Below are 27,710 nucleotides of genomic sequence, written 5' to 3'. Positions count from 1 at the left end.
GTAATTTGGACCCTAGTTACCAGATTGCTTAAGATGCAAATTGAAGAGCTGCTGAATAAAAAGCTAAATAACTCAAAAACCTTCAATAATAAAAAAAAATGAAAACCAATTGCAAATTGTCTCAGTATATCATTCTCTACATCATACTAAAAGTTATCTTAAAGGTGAACAACCCCTTTAAGTTTTATAAGAGATGCTGACAGATTGGCCTGTGTAGCACCAGGCTGTGTAGCAGCCTTGCTCAACTACACCTCCCATCACCCACATCTAAACTATTGGGACAGCACCCACTAAGATCTTGTGGCGCTCTGACTGCTGAAAAACTATTTTATCATGTGCAAATAAACATTGACCCAGAACTGGGGCAATGATATATAGGAAATAATCTGTTTACGTTGCTTTAGTGCTAACCTTCTATTGGCAGAGGAATGCTATATATAGATTCTTGCCTTTTGTTATTGTCACATGGGACCCACACAGTATGCATAAATATGAGGCAATGTGATTGTGACTTTACTATAAAGGATGGTGTTTATATGATGAATGTCTTCATTGTTTAATATTGTAGCTGTGTCTCATTTATAGGGACCCATCAAGCATCTTAAAGAAAGCTTAGATCCTAGTGATGTTGCTGGTCTATTACAAAAGCTAGATATGCCATTGCAGCAACATTCCTTTAGCTCTAGTTGTAAACCCTTTGCCAGAATGTTGCTGCAACTTTTCGACTTCGGGGAGATCTTTTGGTAAAGGCATTGGACAGAGATCAGCAGCATCTGTAGGGCTTTCAGTTGAACTGGGTGGGGATATGATTTATACTCGTAACTGTCTCCCCCAAATGTGGACATTGGAACTTTGAGGAGACCGTTGCAAGTACAATAGATTTCCCCAGCACTGTTGCTGCGAAGCAGTGTATCTTGTACAATAGTACAATAGTCTACAATCGTACAATATTAGGTTAAAAGGAGCAGTAACTGTATAAAACCAGGTTCCTTGACATCTCTCTCATTCTTGTCTCTCCATTGATTGTACAGTTGCTGATATGTGTTCAAGATGAGTGGGATGGGAGAAAATCTCTCTGACCCTAGCAGGGCAGAGCCACGGAAACGCAAGGAAAGCCTTGATCAGCTTGGGCCTAGGTAAGTTATATATGAGATGTTATTATTCTGCCTAGTGACACACATACTGTGATGCTTCCTTCTATGCCTGTTTGAGACTTGTGGAACAGGAACAAGAGGAAAGATAGACATATCTACGGTATCTCTTGAGGGATGTCTATACATATTTAACATACACCTGCTAACCTGTATATTTGTGTTCAGGGGTAATGAAAATGGTAATGTTAAAACCGATGGATTCATTTTGGAGTTTGTATGGAGTTTATTGTTCTCTCTAAATCATTATTGGTGTTTGTTAGTACAATGTTCTCTTGAAATCTGTACTGGGGTTATTGGTGTTCTCACAAAATCTTATCTTGAGGTGAATGCTGTTCTTTCTAAATCTTTTTTGGCATTAGAGTGTTTTAGTTCCTTCCTCATTTCTAAATCCATGTTGGTGTTTTTGTTGTTCTCCATAAACCCATCTTATTAGTGCAATTGGAAATGTGCCATTCTCTCAAAATCCATCTCCTTTTTAGTGTGCACTGTTCTCTCTAAATTCATTTTGTTATTATCATGTTAGGGCTCTTTTCTTTCTAAATTATTTTTGGAGATACTGTAGTATGTTTGTTCTCTCTAAATTCTATTTGTTGTTCATGTGTGTTTATCTTGGCATTAGTGTGTTTGTTAGTGTGCTCTTCTCTAAAAAACGATCTCGGTGTTAATAGTATTAATCCAGTGGACATGGATCCTTTGTTACCACACCTTACCAAAGTGGTGTTCAATAGACCGGACTGGTGTAATGCAGGGAATGAATTTGCCCTTGGACTTCAAGTATTACAGGGGGCCCTTTGAGGTATGGGAAGTTATAGAAAAAGTACAAAGAACATACCTTATGTGGTCCTAGCCCCTCCATATGTTTCTCCAGCTCTGTCAGCTGTATAGTGAGAACATGTTTCTGTTGGAGCACTGTTGTGAATAAATGAACTGTACTAGCACCAATAAAAGGTTAGAAAAGGTTTGGTTTGTGAACATAATCTCAAAGAAAATTGAGTAACCCCCCAAAGTAAGAGGTACTTAAAAATGTCTCACTTCTCGGTATGGGTTCCTAAACTGGGGAGCCTCCAGGGTTTGGGGCAGCCTCAAGGCCAGTAAGGAGGAGATTTATAGCAAATGCATATTTTCTGTCCTACATATTCTAGAACCATTCAAGTCAATTGTGTAGAAACACTTGCTTTCAGTATACATTCCCTTGATTAATTTGGTGTATTTGGGAAGCTGCTGTAGAATGTAACGTCATGTTCAGTGCATTTAGTTTCTTAGTGCATTAGATCTATATTATTATTCAGCAGTGCTTCCTGAGAGTGCATCCCCTCGTAATGCTAAGGGCTAAGTGATGAGATAGCTGTCCCAAATGTACAAGGGGGACGTTTTAGCCTCTCGCTGCCTTGTTTGCACTGTATCACCCTGTTATTCCATATTCCCTGACAAATGGTGTGGTTTTCAGAAGCCATGGTGTTGAAAGGTTTTTGGCTTTTAATTCTGCTCTCTTCTTGTAGCCTCGTTCTCCTTGCAGGATAATATATTAGAAGGAAATAGTCTGTGGAAATTCCACATCTGGAGCCAAAGCAGTATGTCTTACATTAAAGCCTTTCTCCTCTTTTTTTTCCTGCGGTATAAAAACACATTGATTGGCATCAAGATGTATAGCTGTAGGCTGATAAAGGCAGTTTTACATGTATATTGTACAGCACACTTCTTTTTTGTGGAATTTAAAGGGTTTCATGTCATAATGGCCCAACAAGTGTATAATGGTTTTCATACTCAGTTTGTGGCACATCCTTAACCTGCACTTTATTTTTCCCAAAAGTCCAAAGCGGAGCACGGAGAAACGGAACAGAGAGCAGGAAAATAAATATATAGAGGAGCTGGCAGAGCTGATTTTTGCAAACTTTAACGACATTGACAACTTAAACTTTAAACCTGACAAATGTGCAATTTTGAAGGAGACTGTGAAGCAAATTCGCCAGATCAAAGAACATGGTAAGTACCCCCCTCCCCCATAATACAGGTTCTGGGATGTAAGTAAGCCACTTGTATGTTCCATGGATAAGAGAATCTTTTGTAATGCGAGAAGCCTTTTTGTCTGACCATTACCTCAGGTTTGCTAGCTGACCATACAGGGGATGATCTTTGCCCAGTTTGTGAGCCAAATCAGGCTGATCCAGTCATTTGGCACCAGTGTGCAGACCCATCCACACTGAACTCATTTTCCCATGAAGTCTTCTTCAATGGCATATTTCTATTAAAGGACAAGGAAAGGCAAAAAAGTAAAATCCAATTTTTACATTCTTTAATGAAAAAGAAACCTATCTCCAATATACTTTAATTAAAAAATGTGTACCGTTTTTATAAGAAACCTGACTGTATGCAGTGAAATTCTCCCTTCATTTACTGCTGTGGATAGGAATTGTCAGATGGTCCCTAACTGCTGAGCAGGGAAACAATCATACTTATGAACAGCAGGGGGAGCCCCCGTCTTCCCAGCCTTGTAGAACTCAAGCAGCTTTGTTTATGACGATCCCTAAGCAGCCCAGACCACACTGAGCATGTGCAGGGTCAGGCAAAGATGTTTAACAAAGTTACAAGATGACAGCCCCCTGTGGCCAACTTTGAAAGTATAAATTGTTTGATTAGGCTTGTGGTGCAGTAAGTTCATGTTTATGTTTAGTATACAAAATACAGCCTTTCTAGCCTTATTCTATTTTAGACTTTCCTTGTCCTTTAACATCTGATGAAGTTTGGCTCAATATATGTGAAATAAATGTGATGTCAACTGTGAAAGATTTTTTTTTTTTTTGGGACAGCCTATGTATATTAGTCCTTGGTAGAAGTTGACGTTCTTTAGCATTCTATTCCCATTATTGGTTACTGGCCATTGCTTCTTTATCCCACAAAATGCCGCTGTTCCTCTAACTTGATTTGGCCCTAATATACTCAGTAGTCTCTGTTCGCTCATTTCCACTCCTGCCCTTTCTCAACTTTTCACTTCTGCATTTTGGGTTTCACTTTTATATTTACCGAATGAGCCTTCCTGTAAATGTTTTTGATATTATTCAGTTAAGTAGAAAAGTAAGAAAACCTTTTCCAAGTGGTATGTGGAATGTGATTCCCATAACCCATCCTTTTCATAGCAGACACAATTAAGGTGGTGGCTTGACTGTGTGAGCCATGTACTTCTGTGATTTTAAGGAGAACGGCACATCCGGTTTCCCCGCTTGTCCCTCTTATATTGCCATCATGCACAATTGATTGCTTATGGTTAGAAATGCACCTTCTTGACCAGTCAATGGCAGCAGGCATGAGGGTAACAGTTCTTTTCATAAGTCAGTTCTGACACTAGATTATACCTGCAAAGAAATAATATCTATATAATTTAATAGATCTTGAGTCCCCAGTTGTTAAAAAACTACTACAGTTCCCAGTGTATTTTGGTCAAAAATCACTATGTGTATGATCATTTCCCTGCACAGCAGTTAGGGACCGTCTGAAGTTCCCCATCCTCAGCTGTCAGAGCAAGTAAAACGAAGGGTGAATTTCACTGCATACAGTCAGGTTTCTTATAAAAATGGTACACATTTTTAATTAAAGTATTCTTGGTCTGACTTACAGGAAACAACACTGCATTTTTTTCAATTGCTACAACTTTCCATATACTGGAAAATAGAAACAAACTAAGCTGGAATTATGTTGTGCAGGGACAAAAATAACCGTTGTGTACATTACACACTTTTGCGTCCAACAAATGAGTCCGTTCCAGTAGTCAGTCATTGGAAAGGTTGCAGGCTAAGCTGTTCCTTAAAGGAGAAGGAAAGCTACTGAGGCATGTTATTGCCAATAGATTAGCTGCAACAGTGCAAGCTAGAATGCTATATTTATTCTGTAGATTGTTTTACCATACCTGAGTAAAAAGCTCTAGAAACTCTGTTTGTTTAGTATAGGAGCTGCAGTATTAATGTGGTGTGACATCACTTCCTGCCTGAGTCTCTCCCTCCTCTGGGCTCAGATTACAGTAGAGAAGGAAGAGGAGCAAACTGAGCATGCTCTTGCCCAGGGCAATGAGGTTTAAGCTGAAGGCAGGAAGTCTGATACAGAAGCCCATGTGTACACAATAGAAGGAAAGAAATGCAGTGTTTCTTTTGACAGGGGACTCAGAGCAGCATTACTTTGGGGGTTTACTGGTATATTTAGATGGACCTTTCTGATAAGGCTTACTTAGTTTTAACCTTTCCTTCTCCTTTAACGTCTGGGCCTCTGCCTATACATTTCAGTCATTACAAAGTGATATCAACTCATTAAACAAATAGAGCAAGTCTGCTTACAAGCAGGTATCATAGTGTGCCATGTGCCCCAAAAAATGCACTTTTCATTGTGTTCATAGTTTGTTCTATTTAAATAATGGGCCTCCAGCTTGATACGCCTTAGTGACTGTAGTGCAACTCCTGGTTCTATACAATCAGGTTATGCTGGGAGTTATACTTCATCAGCAGCTGGAAGTTTTTGGTTGGGCAATTGTGATTCCAAAGTGTTTTTTTGCTGCATTGTCAAGTTTCCCCTCTTTTATTAGCCCTAGAACTGGTGGTCTCCAAGTAACTAACAAGGTGCTTTTAACCCATTAGATGCTTTAGTGCTTTAAAGGTGTTGTTCATCTTTGAGTTAACTTTAAATATGATATAGAGAGTAATAATCTGAGACAATTTGCAATTGGTTTTCATTTGTGTTTTTTGAGTTATTTAGCTTTTTATTCAGCAGCTCTCCAGTTTGCAATCTGGTTGCTAACGTTCAAATAACCAAACTGATTTGAATAAGAGATTGGGTTCTATATAGTAGAGGGCCTGAATAGAAAGATGAGTAATAAAAAGTAGCAATAACAAAACATTTGTAGCCTTACAGAGCATTTGTTTTTTAGATGGGGTCAGTGACCCCCCATTTGAAAGCTGAGAAGAGAAAGGCAAATCATTTAAAAACTAAATAATGACAACCAGTTGAAAGGTTGCTTCGATTTGACCATTTTATAGCATCACAAAAGTTAACTTAAAGGGGAACTACCCCTTGAATTTAGCTTGATCGCAAGTAGAGGACACGGGTAAGGAGGTGAGAATTGCTGGCAGTTAAGTCCATGCACATTTGTATATGTGACATTCCTTAGGTTAACGCTGCAATGCCTCAACAGCAGCAGTATTTAATCTGTGCAAACTCTCCCCTGTTTGCTTAGTCATCCTGTCACGCGGCTCCATTCCTGGCATAGTTTAGAGTGCAACAAAATCTCACTTTCTCATCTGAGATGAGGGGGAGAAAAAAAAGCAGCATTACGCCTGGACTGGTGATATGTGCTATGGGGAGACTGTGCTAACAAGGATGAGCTAGAGAGAGGGTGTGCGTGTGATGCTCACATTCGCTCGGAGTCGCTTGCTAGGAGAGAGGGTGCAGCTGGGCTTAATGCTTTGCTTTTTGCCTTTAATGCACTGTGGGAGATTTCAGCCGCCAGTTGATATATTGCGCATTAATGTTGAAAAGATAAACACATTGGGAGAGCACAGGAAGGGCCTTGTGTTTTTTATGTTAGCAGAATGCTTCCTAATGAATACGAATGTGATGCTGCCCTCGCCCAGCCATATGGCAGCTTTTCTAATTTTAGTATAGTGCAGATGCATAATTGTCTCACTTGCTTACTTCCTAAAGCCTTCCTGAGCTGCAACATGTCTTTAACTCCTCTCAGCCCCACAGAACATGCCACGGAACATTAGTGGAGCCCAGTGCTCATCAAGAGCTTGTTATGTTACTTGCAACTTGCAAGCCACATACATCGCTCCAGAGACGTCTAACATATGAACTAGAATGCCATCTTCCTATTTTTCCTGCTTTAGCATTTAAAGGAAATTATGCACAAACACAGCTTGCTTTGAAACTGTAGCCCATAGCAACCAAACAGCCGCTGGCATTTACTAGTGCGGTTACAGTCGTGAAAGTATCTGGTTGCTATGGGTTACTGGACTAGGGCAAACTTGATTCTATATAAAACGAAAGGAATGACATAATAGTTTAATGCTTATCATGAAGGTTCCCAGATACCACAGGATTGCAATACAGCCTCCCATACATGCCCAAGAGGTCGAAATTGACCAAACTGCCCAACCAAATGTGCCCATGCACAGGTAGTTTTAGGTAATCGTTCTTTTCATGTAGATGGGTTAGAATGTACTTACACGAGAGAAAAGGAAGTACAACAATATAATGCTGTATTTTTTGCTAACTGCCAGTGAACATTCACATTTATGTGGGGATTCAGAAGTATTTCAGGAATGTCTTCCCCATCACTCTTTTTTTATATTCTGGAGACCCTCCTTAGCTGGGATAATGGTGTCAATTTACTTGGCAGAGCCTTGTTACATATCTGCCCATTATTTCCAGGAAAAGTGTTTGGTGAAACCTGGTGTTCATGATACATCATATGCCATGATATTCCTAATGATGGCGTCATAGTTGCTGTGTGTTGCTCTTGATATCTTTTATTTTGGGATGCTACTAACAGAAGCATTTTTTTTTAGAAATCTTATAATTTATATAGGAATATACAGGTATGGGACCTGTTATCCAGAATGCTTGGGACCAGGGGTTTTCTGGATAATGGATCTTTCTGTAATTTGGATCTTTATACCTTCAGTCTACTAGAAAATCATGTAAACATAAAATAAACTCAGTAGGCTGGCTTTGCTTCCAATAAAGATTAATTATATCGGAGCTTGGCTCAAGTACAAGCTACTATTTTATTATTACAATTGCCCCAGGGGTCAAACAAACAGAGGATGGGCATCTTTCTTTTGTTCCAATAATATCTGGTAACTTGGTTTCTATGTGAATAACTCTGCAAACCAGCCTCCTCTTTTTCCACTTTCTTAGAATATGTCTCTCTTTAATAATAGTTTGTTTTTATCGTGCTGTACACAAGTTTTGAAGTTATGGCCGGAATATGTTTATTTCATCTGGACAGATTGAAGGATCCAGAATTAGTTTTGGAAGGCCAGTGCTCGCTATTTCTGTATTTCACAATGAATGCCCCCTTCTTGTGGTAACTGGCAGACTTTGCCAGTGTGTCTAAAAATGACTGCAAACATTGTAACCGCCTTAACAGTGGTGCCCTTCCATGGAAATATTTCAAACTTAGTTGTGCCAATTCTTTTCCTTGAATTACTTAAAACTTTGTTTGTGGTAATACTTGTATCCAGATTAAGATAAAGGTCTGACATTGAAATTACAGGGTAAAGCTGGCCATAGATGCAAAGATATGATTGTACGAATTGAGGATTCGCGTGGAGGAGAGTCCCGACTTTTTTCGTCCGGCGGAGATAGGTCGATCGGATAGGTTAAAATATTTCTGTCGGCTGCGGGTAATATCTCTGCGTGTATTGCCAATCGTAAAATTTTCAGAGGGAGACTGTCACTAGCTTTGGTCGGACATAACTTTCGTACGATTGCTGTCAGCGGCAGAACATCGGCTGTTCTTTTACTACTTAATTTGATTTGGAATGGTTAGTGACAGGTAGTAAGATGGGAAAGTACGATCGTACGTTGATTCTTACAATCGGATTTTTGCGTTTGTGGCCAGCTTTAGAGCACATTCGAACCAGGAGGCAAGACATCTATAATAGATCTGCTGAGATTCAAGACTCCTCCTTCCCCATTTTTCACTAACCCAAATGCTGCTTTCAAGTGTTCTGGTTACGACTTTTGTTTTGAAACTATATATGTGTGTGTGTGTATATGTATATATATATATATATATATATATATATATATATATATATATATATATATATATGTATATATATATATCTATCTATATCGATATCTCATGTATGTAGAAAACCTGATATGATATGGTGGAACATAGAACTTTAGATCCGCTACATTAGACAATTTAGATTCATCATTTGGCATTGCTTTATTCTGATCAGTACCTTTCTTTACACAGAAAAAACAGCAGCTGCAAATGAGGATGAAGTTCAGAAGGCTGACGTGTCCTCAACAGGCCAAAGTGTCATAGACAAGGATGCACTTGGACCAATGATGCTTGAGGTAAGAATATGTAAATGCCACCTTGAGCACAGCTATGTGTGTGTATGTATGGCTTCAAGTGACTACATAGAGGTAGATAGTGTTGCAGCCCTGTCTTAGGCCTGTAATGGTAACAGGAAGAAATTAAGTTTTCTAGAGTGTCTAAGGGTTGAGGACCACATAAATACCCCAATGCAGTACTTGCCTGATGGGATTTTGATATCTACCCAATTTAAGGCCAGGTATTGTCCTGGACTACTCTCAAGAGACCCTAATATGTGGGCAAATAAGCTGTCATATTGGTCTGGAGGGGTCAACTCAGCAGCTTTTATCTGCCCAAATGTCGCCATCTTTATTTCCAAATCATAGTACAGGTATAGAATCCATTAACCCGGAAACCAGTTATCCAGAAAGTTCTGAATTACAGAAAGGCCCCCTCTCCATTTTATCCAAATAATCTAAATTTCTAAAAATGATTCCCTTTTTCTCTGTAATAATAAAACCGTACCTTGTACTTGATCCCAACCAAGATATAATTAATCCTTATTGGAAGCAAAACACGCCAATTTAGGTTTTTTTTAATGTTTGCATAATTTTCTAGTAGAAAGGTATGAAGAACTAAATTAAGGAAAGATACGTTATCCCAAAGCCCCAGGTCCAGAGCATTCTGCATAACAGGTCCCATACCTGTATTCCTATGTCTATAGTAAGGCATTAAACCCCCCCCTACGTAATAAAAGGCACAATGATGCCCAGATGCAGTAACCCCTAGCAACCAATAAGATGTTTGTATTTAAACAGGTTACTAGGAAATGCTACCTGTTGGCTGGTTGCTAGGGGTGACTAGCCCGGAGCAAACTTTGCTCCGGGCTAGTCATGTGAGCGTGTATCATTTGCCAAACCTCCTACACAGTACACCAACATAATTTAATTAGTACCCACACTGCTCTCCAACTCGTCCTGTAGTACAAGGTACTTGGCAACATGGTGCGTTTGCCCTTACTGGGTATTGGAACATCTGATGTTCTTATCTGCTGAACTATTATGTGGCTATATAGCTAATCTTGTTGCGTGTCAGAAGCGCATCAGTAAGGAAGCATCTGCTCGCTAATTGTTCCTTGAAAGGTCTGTGCGTTTGTGGATGTCATAACGTAAGTATACAGCAGTTGCTAAGCAACCGAGCATGAGCTGCAGTTTCTCGCAACAAAATAATTCAGCATCTGAGTACTGAGGACAGATGCAGGGTTTGTCTGTTATTCACTCGTTTCTATTATGCTCCCCTGCCCTTATATAAAGTGTCCTAAATAAACATCTCAGCTTAATTATATGATAATTAACAACATTAATTAAAATGTTATCTAACCTTCAGCTCTGTGTCCTTGTTATTTTCGCAGGGCTTTTAAATGTGTATCACTAGTTATTAAGGCACCAGGCATTTAAAGCTTGAGTTACATATCCCTGAAATGAGACTATGAGGGTTAGACATATTCTATAGACAGTTGTTGGTGTGACCTAGTGACCAGGAAGCATTGGCAGTTGCAAATGGCTAAAATATCACATTATGAAACCCTATAGCATGTACAGAGAGAGGAACTATACGGATATATCCACAATATAAGATCTAATGCAGTGCATTCAAGTTTGTCTAAGACTGGGAGGAAATAAATATATTCTATATATAATTCTGGATCAAATCCAAGAGCATGGCAGCCCTAGTAAATACATGTACCCTGTTATTTGTATAGTTTCATCTCAAATGCTGAATAACAAGGAAGATTACATCCAAATCCAATGGCAAAATAGTGCAGCCCAAAGGATCTGTACAGAAACCTGTATTGAGGGTAGTTCCTTCCTTAAAGGAACAGTTCAGTGTAAAAAAAAAACTGGGTAAATAGCACGTGCCTAGGGCGCAACAAAGTGGGGGTGCCAAGCACGTACCTCTTCCTTCAACCTACCCCTGATCCAGACCCTTTCTATCCCATCGGCACGGTCTTCCCCATCCACGAATTTGCCTTGGGCACCCAGCTGACTTGGCCCGGGCCTGTAGTCAGCGACTTTAAAGGGATACTGTCATCGGAAAACATGTTTCTTTCAAATCGCATCAGTTAATAGTGCTGCTCCAGCAGAATTCTGCACTGAAATCCATTTCTCAAAAGAGCAAACAGATTTTTTTTATATTCAATTTTGAAATCTGACATGGGGCTAGACATTTTGTCAATTTCCCAGCTGCCCCTGGTCATGTGATCCTCAGCATTCAGCTCAGATTTAAAAGCAATCCGTTATGACCCATGTGCCCCCCCCTCTCAAGTCACTGATTGGTTACTGACTGCAACCAATCCGTGGAAAGGAAGAGCGCTGAAAAGCTGAAAGTAGACAGTGCCATCAGCTTTGTCACTTCCATAGGGGTCATCAGTCAGATCTGGGTAAATTCCTTGGGCTTATTAATGTATTGCTGCTGGAATGTAACCCAGTGAAAATTAAACCATTGGCCCATGTCCCAAGAACATTCGTTCTTTCATTCATCCCTTGCCTTCGCTTGTTTCTTTTGTTTTTAGGCCTTGGACGGGTTCTTTTTTGTGGTGAACCGTGAAGGGAATGTGGTGTTTGTTTCTGAGAATGTGACCCAATATCTCAGATACAACCAGGAAGAACTGATGAATACTAGTGTGTACAGCATTTTGCATGTGGGAGATCACAGCGAGTTCATCAAAAACCTGCTGCCAAAGTCTTTAGGTATGCTTTTCTCTATAAATCCTAATCATTTGCTAATTGATATACACCTGCTGGCTTCAAAATCCATTTCCGTGTATTGTTGGAGGTGAGCACTGGGCATTTTATGTAGAGTTCCAAAAAGTCTGCAGAGGATATTATCTAAATGTAATATATTATCGGATCCAGACATCGCTTAAACTACAGGTATCTTTTTAATCTGAGCTTATTCATACTTTGTGTATATGGAGCCACGTGTTCAAGTCTAATGTATATAATAAAATCTAATAGTGTTGTTTGATTTTCACAGTAAATGGGGTGCCTAGGCGAAATAGCCATACCTTTAACTGTCGTATGCTGGTGAAGCCAATGATGGAATGCGAAGAGGAAAGGCACGATGGTCAGGAAACACATCAGAAATACGAAAGTATGCAGTGCTTTGCTGTATCCCAACCAAAGTCAATTAAAGAAGAAGGTGAAGGTATGGTCTTTTATTCTATATAGAGACTCCTCATGCACTGGATCCCTGGATGGTCAACCCACTGTATATAGCTATACAGTAATTAATTTTTTTGTCTCAACCTGAAGGGATGTAAAGAAGTGTGTGTGCTACAATGTATGGATTATACTTTTGAGAACACACTGCAGCTCCGGTAACGCAGTCATGTGTTTCATGCTAGTTCCTTGATGTGTGGTATAAAACCTGTTGTATCAGCTGTGATTTACAAACAACATTATTGACTCATCAGTATGTATTTGAGTAAACATGGATGTGTGCTGTTATTTTATAGGAAGTTGATGTAGAATGGTTACACATATACACACACAGTATACTTGATTAAGCATAGATATAGTTACTAATAATAATAAGGTAGAGTGTGTTTTACTTATCGGATATGCTGGATTTATCTGTGCAATGTTTTTTCCCTTGTAGATTTCCAGTCTTGTTTGATTTGTGTGGCCAGAAGAGTTCCAGTGAAAGAGAGGCCTGTGCCTCCCCCATCTGAGAGCTTCACAACGCGTCAGGACTTTCAAGGTGATCTTCCATGCCCACCATGGAATGCTCCTATTACACTTTTATTGTTGATTCTGTCTTATTGAAGGGCAGTTTTATTAGTTTTGCACGTTTATCATTAGAGGACAATATACTGCCAGTTGAAGATAATAGGATGAATGGGCTGTGTACTTAACTATTGCTTCAAGTATCCAACCACTATATCCTGGTTACATGAAGATTATGATTTGGTGACAGATCAACCAGTCTTACAATGCCTCATAGAGTTATGACAGGGCCTCACTTGCTGGGTCCCCCCGCAGAGCACACCTAAGTAGCTATCTTGTTACCACTAATGGCAAAATACAACTGCTCCTTGCTAGTGAAAAATGGTATCATGGACTCACATAGGATGACTAAGCTCACCTGTTATGACATTAGCATGCAGGATTCTTGCACATTTATAAAGTATAATCCTTTTAAAGATCCCTCTGAATTGTCTTGGAAAGGCATAAAAACTTTTATCACTGAGTCAGCAGAGATCTGCTCTTTGCATGCCTGTAATTAAAAGTATGATTACTCAGACAGGACCAACAAAACCTGCATTTTCAGTATTTTTATGGAGCTGCTGCAGATTATGTTACCACAAGGATATCTTGTTATATTATTCTATCCTTTGTGCTTACTTTTTGGGTAGTGAGGTTTCAGCTTGCCTGAAGAGAGAGGCTGTATCTGACATGGCAAAATGTCATTAGCTCCAATTTGGCTCACTGTTGGATGTATTGTATTGCCTAAAGTCAAATATGCCCTTTAATCACAGGGGATTTGTTAGTTCTGTAAATCATTTGAGCAGCATTTTATTATTGGCCGCTGTTGCAATCATGCTAAATTGTCTGCCATGTTATGTATTCGTTCTATGGCTTATTTCCAAATGCATTACTACAACTGTAATATTTTGGTCTTATCTGACTATAATATTTTTCCCATTTAAACTGTGATACTCTAATGTTTTGTGAAAACTTTAAACCTGGTTTCACATGTTTCTGTTTGAGTAATGGCTTCCACTGGGCCACCTCCCATACAGGTCACTTTTATGCACAGCTCTTGATATGATTGGCCCATGCCTATGGCTCCATTTGTCTTGTCCTAGGCACCAGACCTCAGCTTTTCCCCTTCCCTTGGGGAATCGCAGAAGAACCAGCCACATTGGGGGCACCTTTTTATTTACCATATAGGCACCAAAGGCTGTTTCCCTAAAGCTGCTACTCAAAGCACAGTCCCTTCTTTGCCTATATGATAAATACAGTCGTGTCCATACCTACAGAATGTAGGGTGGTGGATACCTCATTCCCTGGAGCTCCTTTCATTAATGCAGTTCTTGTTAAGGCCGAAGGAGAAATGAGTGGTACGAAACACCGGCAAGAGAATGTGTTTTAATCTGTACATAAACTGAAGATTGTTAAAAAAAAAAAAAAGTTCATCTTTCAGCAGAACAATCCCAAACACCAGGCCTCTGTAACACTGGAATAGCTCAAGAACCAAACAGTAAATGGCCTACAATGTCCCAGTTAAAATTGGTGCATTGTGCAAAGCTGATACACCTGTATCCCAAAAGACCAGCGTAGAAGCTTAAGAAACTAGTTGGGGCACCATCATCTCTATGGTTATTGATACCCTTGTACAACAAACGTGAAACCACATGACAGTATCCCAAGTACTGAGGTTAGCCAAAATTGGACATATCAATCTATGTTGGCCTGCTTGGGCTCTGTCTGCTGTGAAAATACAGTTAATCTTACATTGTGCTGATGGATTTTTGGCCATGTTAACAACATCACTGTGTTTTGCAACATATTACATTTGGTTTTATCCTTCAAATAAATAGGTAAAATAACATCTCTAGACACAACCAGTATGAGGGCCCTAATGAGACCAGGATGGGAGGACATGGTGCGGCGTTGCATCCAGAGATTTCATTCCCAGCATGATGGAGAAATATCTTACAGCAGAAGACATCACCAAGAAGGTAATGCAAGAGTCCACTGAAAATAGGATAGACCTGCTCCACTTCCTCAGCATTGTGTATCCCAACTGATTATTTTTGTATCTTTCCCTATAAAATTTACAGTTCTCAGGCAGGGGCATGCGACCAGTCCTTTCTACCGCTTTTCCTTGTCGGATGGTACGACTGTTGTGGCCCAAACAAAGAGCAGGCTCATGCGTTCACAGACTAATAATGAACCTCCGCTTGTGTTATCTCTACATGTGCTTCAGAGGTAATAACCATACTGAATTGTTGTAATAACAATTCCTGAGATTTTATGTACCTTCTAATGCCCATATTACTGTTATTCACTTTGCACAGCTCCATAGCTGGTTAGCCCAATTTAGGGGCTACACAATGATCATGTAAAGGGAAAATGTTTTTCTACTGTATCAGATGTTGTGGGAGTGAACTTCCTTGCTATATGAGCATTGTTGTTTTATGTCAGAATTATGTGGTCGTGGAGAGTGTTGTAATTCTTTATTTCAATAAAGCTTTCACAGGACAGCACGATCCCCTACTACTCCCCCTGATTGTTGTCCCCAACATTATTGCTAAGGCTGCTTGGAAACAGGCCTATAGTTTATAGGCACTAGGGAGGCTGCTTGCCTATATTATTATAGTAAAATAGTATAGCAGGAAGAGAGACTTGAAGTAAGGTCACATTGCCCTAGTTTTGGACCATATGAGCTTTTATGAGATTGTTGAAAACATAATAAAAGACTGAAATAAAACAGCTGATAAATTGCAATTATGCACTGTCCTCTCCAGTTCATTGTAAGCACTAACCTGGATGCCTTTGTAGCCACGGAATTTCAAGTTAGTAGTTGCTTATTCAGTTGCTTTACATAATTTACCGAAAAACGTCAAGCTGTAAAACCCCTTAGGGTAGGGGCACACGGCGCGATTTCGCCGCGATTCTGCGCTAAGCGAGTTGTCGCTGCGTTTTTTAAGCCGAAATAGCTTTGCTAACTTTGGCGCTGGCGTCAATGCAAATCGCGGCAAAATCGCTGCGCTAATTCACACGCGGCGATTCGTTTTCTATTGTCGTCCGAAGTTGCCTCGCTGGGCGTTTCCGGGCGACAGTAGAAAAAGAATCGCCGCGTGTGAATTAGCGCAGCGATTTCGCCGCGATTTGCATTGACGCCAGCGCCAAAGTTAGCAAAGCTATTTCGGCTTAAAAAACGCAGCGACAACTCGCCCAGCGCAGAATCGCGGCGAAATCGCGCCGTGTGCCCCTAGCCTTAAAGGGGAACAATAGCAAAAAATGAAAATGTATATAAGCTTCCTCATAATTAAGTAAGAAACTTTCTAAATACAATCAATTAAAAATTCTGCATTGTTTCTGAAATAATCAAGTTTATATTCACTATTCCTCTCTCGGCATCTGTTTCTCTTTATTCTGTCTTCATGCAACAGTTGGGTGTCAGATGAATGATCAAACTTGAGAAAGGGCACTGAAGGCCCGAAACATGTTGTATGTTATGTAGTCTTTGAATACATTTTCACAGCAAAATTGCTACTGAGTGCTCTCCTCAAATTACATGTTAGCAGAGGAATTAGAGCTCATTCAAATAACTGATTCCAGTACAAACAAAATCTGACAAAATAAGTGCCTTTTGCACAAATTCTGCATGTAGAGAGAGAGAGGATTCTGGTGATTTTAATAGTGAGCTGTAACACATCTTGTAGGCAAAAGGAGCCCCCCTATAAGATATATTGGATCATTCATCTGACACCCAACTCCTAAATGAAGACAGAATGACAAGAAACAGATGCTGAGAGAGGAATAGTGAACATTAACTTGATTATTTCAGAAACTGTACAGAATTTTTTATTTATTGTATTATTCTTATTTCAGTATGCTGAAGCTAATATTAAATTTTCATTTTTGTGATAGTTCCCCTTTAATTAACATGAGTGCAATCAATAGTGCTTGTTCTTAATATGCTTATTGCCTATTATTGTAATCAAAAAGCAGCGGCGAAATCTGCCGAGTCTGTTTGTGCGGCTTCCGATTCAAGACTTCTGAATGCAGAAGAGAGGGAAGGCCACTGTCCATGGTAGGGCTGAAACCAGCCAGCGTATTTCATCTATCTGATTTCGGCCCCCGTCTGGCCCTAGAAGAAATTCACCTTACAAGGAGAAGTTCACCTTACAATTGCCTTTTATTATGTAGTTTATAGTGAGATTATAGTGACATTAGAAAATGCAACTCTCCAGTTTGGAATTTAGGATGTCTTTGCTGGGTTCCAGTCAAACAGGAATTTGAATGTCAGAATGAACTAACCCTTCATTAATTTATGTATAGAGCTTTAATTCATTAAAACCTTAGAATGTGTCATGTTTTTAGTATATTAGTCTCATTGTACAGATACTTGCTAATATGTCCTTCCTTTCATTTTAGAGAACAGAATGTTTGTGGATTGAATCAGGACTTGGCTGGGCAAGCAATGGGAAAGACATTAAATCCAGTTCAGTCCAGCAGTCCAGCTCATCAAGCAATGTACGGTGGGAACCCAGGTCAGGATACGACCATAAGTAGCAATATGAATTATGCCATAAGTGGCCCAAAGGAACAAATGGGCTTGGCGACTGGCAGGTTTGTTGGTTCAGGTGGAATGAACCATATCTCAAGTTTGCAAGCAACCACTCCTCAGGGTAATAACTATGCACTTAAAATGAATAGCCCATCACATGGAAGTCCTGGCATGGGCCAGGGTCAGCCTAATTCTATGCTTTCACCAAGACATCGTGTCAGCCCAGGAGTGGCAGGAAGTCCTCGGATTGCACCGAGTCCGTTTTCCCCTGCAGGAAGTTTGCATTCACCAGTTAGTGTTTGCAGTAGCACAGGAAATAGCCATAGTTACACCAACAGCTCTCTTAATGCACTTCAGGCTCTCAGTGAGGGTCAAGGCCCTCTTGCCCCCCCATTGTCCTCTCCTGATCTGAAAGGTGGAAATCTTCAGCATTCGCCTGGCAACATGAACCCTCCTCAGCTTAGAAAGATGGGGAGCATAGACTCTAAAGAATCTTTTGGTCTGTATGAGGAACAGCCTGAAAGTGCAACTGGACAGGGGGAGTCCGGCTGCCATTCAAATGAGCAGAAAGACTGCGGTGAAAACCTGTCAAGTGTTGTTGACAAAACAGAAGGCCAAAGCAGATTGCTTGATGGCAAAGGTCAGCAAAAACTGTTGAAACTGCTCACCACCAAATCTGACCAGATGGAGCCATCCACGCTACCTAGTAATACTTTGGGAGACATGAACAAAGACTCCTTGTCAAATTTTGCATCAAATAGTATGTCTGCCTCAGCACATGGAACCTCACTGAAAGAGAAGCATAAAATTTTGCACAGACTCCTTCAGGACAGTAGTTCTCCTGTTGACTTGGCAAAGCTTACAGCAGAGGCCACCGGGAAAGAGCTGAGCCAGGAGTCCAATAGCACAGGCCCTGGTTCAGAGGTCACTATAAAGCAGGAACCAGTCAGCCCCAAGAAAAAAGAGCATGCACTACTTCGCTACTTATTAGATAAGGATGATACTACAGATAATGTAGCAGATATCACACCCAAACTAGAGCGAGCAGATAACAAGGTGGACCCTAGCAGCTGTCCAAAATTATCGGCTGTCAAAGCAGAGAAGGAGGAGCCAAACTTTGGACACACTGACCAGGTAAGGTTAAAGGTGGTGGTAATGTTTCAAATAAGCATTCTACTCGCAAGCATCATGGATATCTGTGTTTCCATATTAACCAGTAAAGTATGTGTGCTCACATTATGAATGCATACATTAATAGTAAGTTGGATATTTTTGTTATGAGCTGCAGTTTGGAAGTTACAAGTTGTTCTAAAATTTAGTTCCTGAAATTTTTTTTTTTTTATTTGTAATACTGGTGTGTAGGCAGTCATCTCAGGTCATTTTGCCTGGTCATGTGCTTTCAGGAAGAGCCAGTGCTCCACTATGGAACTGCTTTCTGGCAGGCTATTGTTTCTGTTACTCAAAGTAACTGAAGGTGTTGCAATGGGACTTGGATTTTTACTATTGAGTGCTGTTCTTAAATCTACCAGTGTGTTGTTCTTTGGTTACCGTCTCATTGTTCTGCTGATGGGCTGCTGGAGGGGGGGGAGGGTGGTGACATCACTCGAACTTGTAGTAAAGCGTCACATGACTGTGGGCACCTGGGAAACTGACAATATAGTTACATAGTTAAATTGGGTTGAAAAAAGACAAAGTCCATCAAGTTCAACCCCTCCAAATGAAAACCCAGCATCCATACACACACCCTTCCCTACTTTTACATAAATTATATATGCCCATACCTATACTAACTATAGAGCTTAGTATCACAATAGCCTTTGATATTATGTCTGTCCAAAAAATCATCCAAGCCATTCTTTAGTTTAAGGCATTAACTGAATGTCTAGCCCCATGTCAGATTTCAAATTAAAATATAAAAAATCTGTTTGTTCTTTTAAAAATTGAATTTATGTGCAGAAGTCTACTGGAGCAGCACTATTAACTGATGCATTTTGAAAAACATGTTTTCCCATGACAGTATCCCTTTAAGGGGTAGGTGCAAATCATCAGGCATGATATGAGGCTGTCTGTCATAGATGCTGAAGCTATAGAGCTTATCATTAAAACTTAATGCACATTGCACTGGTTGCACCTATACTGAAAGTGAACCGAGAGAATGATCGAAATCCTTTAAGTTTGATCTACGCAAAGCAGTTACTTTACTGGGGAGCGACAATCTCCCCGTACTGCATCTGTGAGGCAACTTTGGGCGACTATGGAAAACGCATCGCCACGTGTGCATTAGAGCAGGCGACTTTTCATTGTAGCCTGTGGGAAAACACGCTGATGCAGTATGGGGAGATTGTCGCTCAGAAGACGAGGCGATTAGCTGCAGGCGACAAAATCTCCTTAAATCTCCTTGTGTGAACTAACCCTAAAGGAAAGTCTAAATCACTGGAGGGGTGCCAAATGTTATGTACCACCCATTGTTTGTAATCACTTACCTGTTACTCTGGGCCAGTGCTCCTGTTAGCAGAAAACTGCACCTGCCTGGGGCTCTTCTGTGTGGGCACCATAGAGTGATATTTTTCTTCTCCTTCTTTCTTCAATGCCCGGGGCAGAAGCATGCACAGGAGAGTGAAAAAACAGCTTTTTTTTGTTAAAGTTAGCTTTTTTTCACTCTTCGGCACATGTTCACCAGCGTGAAGAAGGAAGAAACGGGTTGAGAATCGCTCAGTGGTTTTTCTGCTAACAGGAGCACCAGCCTGGAGTATCAGGTAAGTGATTATAATCACTAACCGGTGCCCAACATTTGGACCCCCCAGTGATTTAGACTTACCATTTAAAACAGTAGTGCAGAGCAGGGTGCAAAGTGAAAAAGCATGTACAACCCACTATGTGTTCCTCATTTTGCACCCTGCCCTGCACTATGCTTTTCCAAGGACCTAGGCTAGGGGCCACCCCTACCTGTCCCCCAACTTGCACCTTGGGTGCTAGATTTAGCCAAACTCTGATGGTAAGTGCTTTTAGAATGAGCACTAGAGAGTGCTCTTTTGTGTCCCTAAAGCTGGCCATAGATGCAAAGATTCAAACAATCTGACTTTCCCCACCTCCTGACCTGCCACTAACCATTCAGATCAAATAACGTAGTAAAATCACAGATCAGCCCCTACAGCAATCGTACGAAAGTTATGTCCGAAAAAAGCTGTTGACAGTCTCTCACTGATTTTGTCAGATCAGCAATACATGCAGAGATGTTGTCAGCAGCCGACAGAAATCTTTTAACCTGGCAGATCGACCAAACGTCCGATCTCTGCCGGACGAAAATGCCGGGACTCTCCACACGGTCCGAAAATCGTACGAATCCTCTTCGTAGATCGGATCTTTGCGTCTATGGCCAGCTTTAGTCTCAGTTATGTCTGGAGTTGTAGTAAATGACCCCTAATGAGTATCTGTGGCTCTTTTAAAAAAATATAATACTCTCATAACAGACACTTCCTTCCAAAAGAATTTGCTCTGTAATCCCATACATACATTCTGCTACTTTCATTTTCATTTGACAGTTAAAGCACTGATTCATTGGGTCTGGACTCAGGATAAAAATGTTATCTTAGCAGAACAAGTAGTGTGGACAACCATATACTAATATAAAATGTTTATAATCAAATCTGCTCCATAAACTAAAAGCCTAGCGGCCAGTTCCAGACTACACGTTAACCTTGCAATGTCATTGCATTTTGAAAAGTCAAAATAATGAGGCCTGTTCTGTTATATGGGGTTGTTAACAAGGTGAATAAATGGCTATAGAGACTAGTGTTGGCCTCACATCACTAGTCCAAAACCATGCCCACTTCTGGCTTCTTATAATCCTAATACAAGACTGTAATAAGCCTATAGGATCTAATGAGAAAGCCAGAGAAGCAAACGATCCTTAAGGTAGATCACACGCTCAGGTTTGGGGAGATTAGTCGCCCAGCGACAAATCTCCTTATCTTCGGGGTGACTAATCTCCCCGAACTGCCTTCGGAAAACAAAGTGCTCCGAGTGCCACCGCGCCGGCGATTTAGATTCTAGCCTATGGGAGGCAGTTTCTGGGAGATTAGTCGCCAGAAGAAGAGGCGATTAATCGTCGGGCGACTAAATCTCCCCAAATCTGAGTGTGTGTGTCTCTGCCCAAATCTAAAACTGCAATCTGAGTCATTAAGTACCCTTAGAATTTTTAGGAAATTAAACATATAGTTCTTCAGATTTCCATTAGAATTTGCATTTATATATAGTGAATGAAGATTCAGCTGGCACTGTACTTTACAAACGCTGCATTTTAATCAAGTGGCAAAAAATACCATGTAGAAAAGATGTAAAAAATGGCCAGAACTGTGTGATTCTGTATATTTTGGGTGTTTTAAGAGACACCATGTTTAGCATTCTCTGTTTTGCTTTTTTCCTACTTTCTGGGGGTTGCTTAAAGGAACAGCAACACCAAAAAATATTGTTTTAAAGGAATGATTATATAATGTACTGTTGCCCTGCACTGGTAAAACTGGTGTGTTTGCTTCAGAAATATAACTATAGTTTATATAAATTAGATATTGTGTAGCCATGGGGGCAACCATTCAAGCACAGGATACACAGTAGATAACAGATAAATTCTGAAGAATCTATTGTATACTACAGAGTTAATCTGTTACCTGCTGTGTATCCCGTGCCTCTTTCAGCTTTTAATGGCTGCCCCCATGGCTACACAGCAGCTTGTTTATATAATCTATAGGATTGTTTCTCAGCATTGCTGAGAGAAAGCGATTGACCAGTGAGTGTATCTGGTGTTGAAGCTGTAGGTAGACGCAGCATAGACCAGACATGGGTGCAATGTGAGCTTAAAGGGATAGGAACAACATTTTTTTTTGTTTTATTTTGACAGCACAGAAAGCCAATGATGTTGTTTAAATGCAGTGTGTATCTTGCTAGAACCGGTTCCTTTTTTTAAAGGAAGCACAGTTCCAAGTTGAATCAGCCACTCCACCCCTGTTAAATCAATGCCCTAGATAATATTCAATGAGAGCACATACACAGGATGCGAGTGTGAAAACACATCAATTTCATGATGAGCCAAATGACTGCACAGGCTGAGCTAATTGTTTTTGGGTTCTTGTTTTGTGCATAAACCCTTGCGTTGCCATGGCTCTATATCTTTGTACTGCTCATCAGTTAATGTTGGCCAGTAGGTACCTGGCTTATATTCAGTTTCGCTACATAATTCTCTTCAGCTACACCTTCTAAGGAGGAACCTGTTTTGTTAGTTGGTAGGTTTAACCATCATCAAAATAAAACAGCACGCACTCCTGCGACCATAGCCATGAGGATAAAAATTGTAACTTTATTCCATATAGTTAAAAAGTAAGCGTCCTAACGCGTTTCGTATCAACAGATACGTAATCATAGGCACATGTTAACAAAGTAACCGTTACAACAATTTAAACCTAATTGAAGGAAATGACGTCCTGGATGACCCCACTTAGGGTACTCCCATCGGATCTAATATTTAAAAACATTTAACTCTTAACATAACAGAATGTTACTACTACAAAATTCATTATTTAGCAATCAAAATGACATTTCAGTTCTACCTTATAAAGTGCATTCTAATCATAATAGAACAATTTTAGTATGCATTATCAATGATAAAAATTTACATCTCAAATTTTAAACTTCAAATTAATAAATGTTGAACAAAAATTTCCAAACATTTTAAATACTTCAATTCAAATATTCCTGGCCCAATTTTTGTGATATTATTTTAATTATCATTACTAAAAAATGTGTATTGATGCTTTTAGATTCTACAGAAGAAAAACCTCATAATCAGATATGCTGTGGATCTACATCTGTCCTTAGCGGAACTAAATTAATAATAACTGTTAAACCACGATATTTGGCTTTCTAACACAGACTCATATTCAAAATAACATACCTTACTAACCGGTCTAAAAATTGATAAATTACCACAAATACTCAATTGCTAATTTTATAGCTCTTTGATTATAATAAATGCAAATTTATATTACACGCAAATAAAGACCTACCAATTTTTAATCCTGTCAATCAGTCAGTTAAATTAGATTTAAAAGTTAATACCGAATTATATTCCTTTCTTAATATTTGTGTTAAATTGGATCATTTAATTGAATAAATTAATACAAGACCTGCTTCCAATCAGAAGTATAAGTTCATTTATATCGCATAAATACATTAAACATGGCACACCACATCAAAGCGAAAATTCAGTCCCTTCGGCTGCCTTGTGTCTAAAGTAAATATCCAGAACGCTTCTCTATAGCGGAGTTTCACTGCTTTGTCACCACCTCTTAAAGACTGATATATCTTTTCTATCCCTTGGATTTTAAGGTTAGCTACATCACCATTACTACATTCCAAAAAATGCCTAGAAACCGTTGTACTGTTACTTTGTGTTTCAATACTATGTATGTGTTCACGCATTCTACATTTAAGATTCCTGGTGGTACTCCCAACGTATTGAATGTTACACTTCTTGCAAGTTAACAGATACACTACAAAAGTAGTGTTGCAATTTATGTAACATTTATTATGAAACACATTAGCAGTGCTACTACTTTCAAATTTAGAAGTCTTTTCGATGTATTTACAAGTCACGCAACGACCCGCTCCACATGGATAAGTGCCTAATACATTAAGCCACGTTCTCGGGCTATTTTGTTTCCCACATACATCACTCGGTGACAATACATTTCCAATGGTTCTAGCTCGTCGCGACACGAACCTACAACCCTCTTCCATTATCCTTCGCAGTTTCTCATCACCATCTAAAACTGGTAAATATTTTTGTACAATCTTTTTAATCTTATAAAATTGCCTACTGTACGTGGTGATAAACATTGGTGTGGTATTACGTGCGGAATTTTGGGACTTTTTCTCTCGATTTAAGAGTGTGCTCCTATCCATTTTCAAGGCCTTCAAGAAAGCTGTTTCTAAAAGAGGCAGAGAGTAACCTCGAACCAAAAAACGATCTCTTAATTGTACTGATTGTGATAAAAACTCCGCATCTGTACTGCAATTTCTACGCAATCTTTGAAACTGTCCAATAGGTACTGCTTTGAAAATGTGTTTGGGATGACAGGAGTCCGCCCGCAACAGCGAATTTCCTGCTGATTCTTTTCTATATACTGTGCTTGTTATTCCACATGATTTACTATTTAGTTTCAAGTCCAAAAAATCTATAGTGACATTATCGTAAGAAAAAGTAAATTTTAAATTACAGTCATTATCATTAAGACTGTCTACAAAATTTGAAAACTGTGACTGTGAACCCCTCCAAATTAATAACAAATCATCCACATATCTTTTATATAATTTAATAAAATTAACCCCTGTGATTTTGCCTCCGAAGAGGCTATGGTCGCAGGAGTGCGTGCTGTTTTATTTTGAAGATTGAATTTGCCTAGGCTACGGGTTCGGGGCACGGCACCCGGACCATTTGGCTAATCCGGTGAGTTATAGCCCTTCGGCTGTTTTCCGTTCATTAACCAATTCAAGTGAAGGGCCTGGGGTCTGGACACCCAGGTCAAACCTTTCCGCTTGGTAAGAATTGCCAAGCGTCTCACTTAATAACATACTATTTTCATTTACAAGGGATTTAACCTGTGAAATTTAAAAGTAATCTTAAATTAGTTTTGCTTTAATGTATGTGTCCATATTTGTCCAGAGAAGATTAGAGCCGGTTTTTCTTCTTTTTCATAGGTTTAACCATCACTCAAACTGTCATTTAACCGCACAGAGGCAACCATACTGTGAACTGTTTGTGGCCCAGACACTATAGAGAGGCAGCCATACTCTTATCTGTCCATGGCCCAGACTCCTCACAAAGGTAGTCACACTGAGAACCATCCGTGGCCCAGACAGTGCAGAGTGTCAGCCGTACTGTTACATAAAGTGCCAACTGCCATTTCTCTCCTTTATTTATTTGTACAACATGCCCTCTCAAATATAAAGAACCTTTACTGATAATGAACAGGTTCACTGTGTCTACATTAAAACATACATTATTGTTATTTCAAGTATATTTACATTCAGGAGCTATGTACAAGAGTGTGTGCTTCGTGTGTGCCCACGAAAGAAAATGTAGAACTGCGGGTGATACATTTCCTGCAAACTATGCTTAGGCACCGGATATAATTTAAATCACTGACGGTAACACCTACGCCTCCTGAACTTGCCTTGCGAGGAAACTTTGCGCATCTTTGGGATGAGAAGGTTTTACCATCAGCAATTTCAATTATAGCCAGGAGAGAAGCATTTTCAGGAGATTTTCCCGCCCGCAGTTTCAGCATTTTTAGCGCAGGTGCCAAATCCCCCCCCCCCCATCAGCTATCACTCTAAGGGCAGAGACAGACGAGAAGATTGGGGGAGATTAGTCGCCCGGCGGCAAATCATCTCTTCTTTGGGCAGATCTCCCGAACTGCCTTCCCGCCAGCTAGAATCTAAATCGACTGCTGGATGCACTCGGAGCGCTTCGTTTTCCGAAGTCGGCCAAAGTTTCCTCGTGATGCATCTTCGGGTGACTTCGGAAAACAAAGCGCTCCAAGTGCCATCCTGATGGCAATTTAAGATTAAATCCCCCCGAATCTTCTCATCTGTCTCTGCCATTAGTCAGCTCTCGTACAGAGTGTTGCTGCCATTATACTGTACTAGCTGCCCCATTTACTACAGCAGATACAGCCGCAGCATTTAATGTTCCACTTACACACTAGCTGACATTTCCCTAATGAGGCTAAACGGTGCTTAGACACCCTCCCCCCTTTTATTAACTGAACATATGTCTTGATAGTGCATGTCAGTGCAATTACCTTGCGGCGTTTAATGGGATAGGGAAATAGTGCCGAGCACTGCGCTAAAATGTTCATCTGGATAATGGCAGGTATGAAGCAATGCAAGTGTGGGAGACACTCGGCAGCCACAAATGTATTTGTCGTGTAAATTAAAGGGAATGACAGAAGATCTCTTGCTCTGGGAGAGAGGTGTTTGTCATGTTTGTATATAAATATACAGTATAAAAGAATTTTTGTAACAATTTGAACTCTACCTTAAATGATCAACATATGTATAACAACGCCAAAAATGGCTCTACTAAACAACTCAACGCAATTGCCACATACACGTCAACCTAAATCTGGTAACCTTTCATATTCTTTAAAATACACTAACTTGGTTTTAGCAGCAGCAAGAAGGACCATTCTAAAAAAAGAGAATCAACACTAATCCTCCCAACTACCATGGAAGTTATTGAGGAGTTTAAGTCTTGTGTCAATAAAGCCATGGTCTTTCATTTGACAATACAGAGACACCATAATATAGCATTGTACTACCTACTAGTTATGTGCGGCTTTATATCAAGCCTGCGGTGCCCCATGGGTTGGCCATTGGTTGGCAGGTTTGGGTTAAAATTTGGCCAGTCATTGCAGGTTAGGGTTGAGTGCTGGTGAGATTGGGGAAGTACACTCCTTCTCTGCTCCTGAAGATTCCATGTCTTGAAACCAGAGGTATGCACAGAAGTAACGTAGAGAATGAGAAAACACAGGTATGGGTTGGGTGTGTGTATTACAATGGCAAAATATTGTGGGTTAAGGTTGGGCAGGTTAAAGAAAACCAAACCCTAAAAATGAATATGGCTAAATGCTATATTTTATATACTAAACTTTTTGAACCTAAAAGTTCAGCATCGTTATAGTTATAATGATGTAGGCCTTCAAAGTTGTCGCAGGAGTTTTCCATCTTGGATTTTGTTAGGGAGTGTCGACAACACTCACATGCTCACTGGGCTTTGAGCAGCTGTTGAGAAGCTAAATTTAGGGGTTGTCGGAAATTATCAAGCAGAAAATTAGGTTTTCTTGTCATATAAGCTGATGCTACAGGGCTGATTATTAAATTCTGATGCTAGTTGCACTGGTTTCTCTGCTGCCATGTACCAGTAATCTAAATTATTTACTAATTAGCCTTATATTGTGATATTTATATTCTATGTGTACTGTATATTGTGAGTCAATCCCTAAGCTCAGTAAGTGACAGCAGCACATAGCATGTGCAGTGAATCAGCAGAAAAGAAGATGGGGAGCTACTGGGGCATCTTTGGAGACACCGATCTTTACTGCTAAAGGGCTGGGGTTACCTTGTGCTGGTACAGAAGCTCAAAACATTTCTGCCAT

At 40.0% G+C, this 27,710-nt stretch overlaps 1 protein-coding gene across 5 annotated transcripts in view; it reads left to right on the top strand.

The window, feature by feature from the left end:
- Window positions 1-27,710, top strand: part of ncoa2.S (nuclear receptor coactivator 2 S homeolog) — a 93,123-nt gene that overhangs the window by 42,165 nt on the left and 23,248 nt on the right. For all 5 annotated transcript variants that reach the window (XM_018268607.2, XM_041567089.1, XM_018268606.2 and 2 more), the window contains 9 exon segments: window positions 1,032-1,136; window positions 2,965-3,137; window positions 9,127-9,230; window positions 11,765-11,942; window positions 12,229-12,399; window positions 12,853-12,954; window positions 14,798-14,938; window positions 15,041-15,188; window positions 17,364-18,630. In XM_018268607.2, coding sequence (XP_018124096.1) covers window positions 1,051-1,136; window positions 2,965-3,137; window positions 9,127-9,230; window positions 11,765-11,942; window positions 12,229-12,399; window positions 12,853-12,954; window positions 14,798-14,938; window positions 15,041-15,188; window positions 17,364-18,630 — 2,370 coding nt within the window. In that variant the 5' untranslated portion in view covers window positions 1,032-1,050.

Source organism: Xenopus laevis, chromosome 6S (genome assembly GCF_017654675.1).
Source record: "Xenopus laevis strain J_2021 chromosome 6S, Xenopus_laevis_v10.1, whole genome shotgun sequence".
NCBI classification, from domain to species: domain Eukaryota; kingdom Metazoa; phylum Chordata; class Amphibia; order Anura; family Pipidae; genus Xenopus; species Xenopus laevis.
The sequence above is the reverse complement of the archived record's forward strand: the minus strand, read 5'-3'. Positions and strand labels throughout refer to the sequence as shown.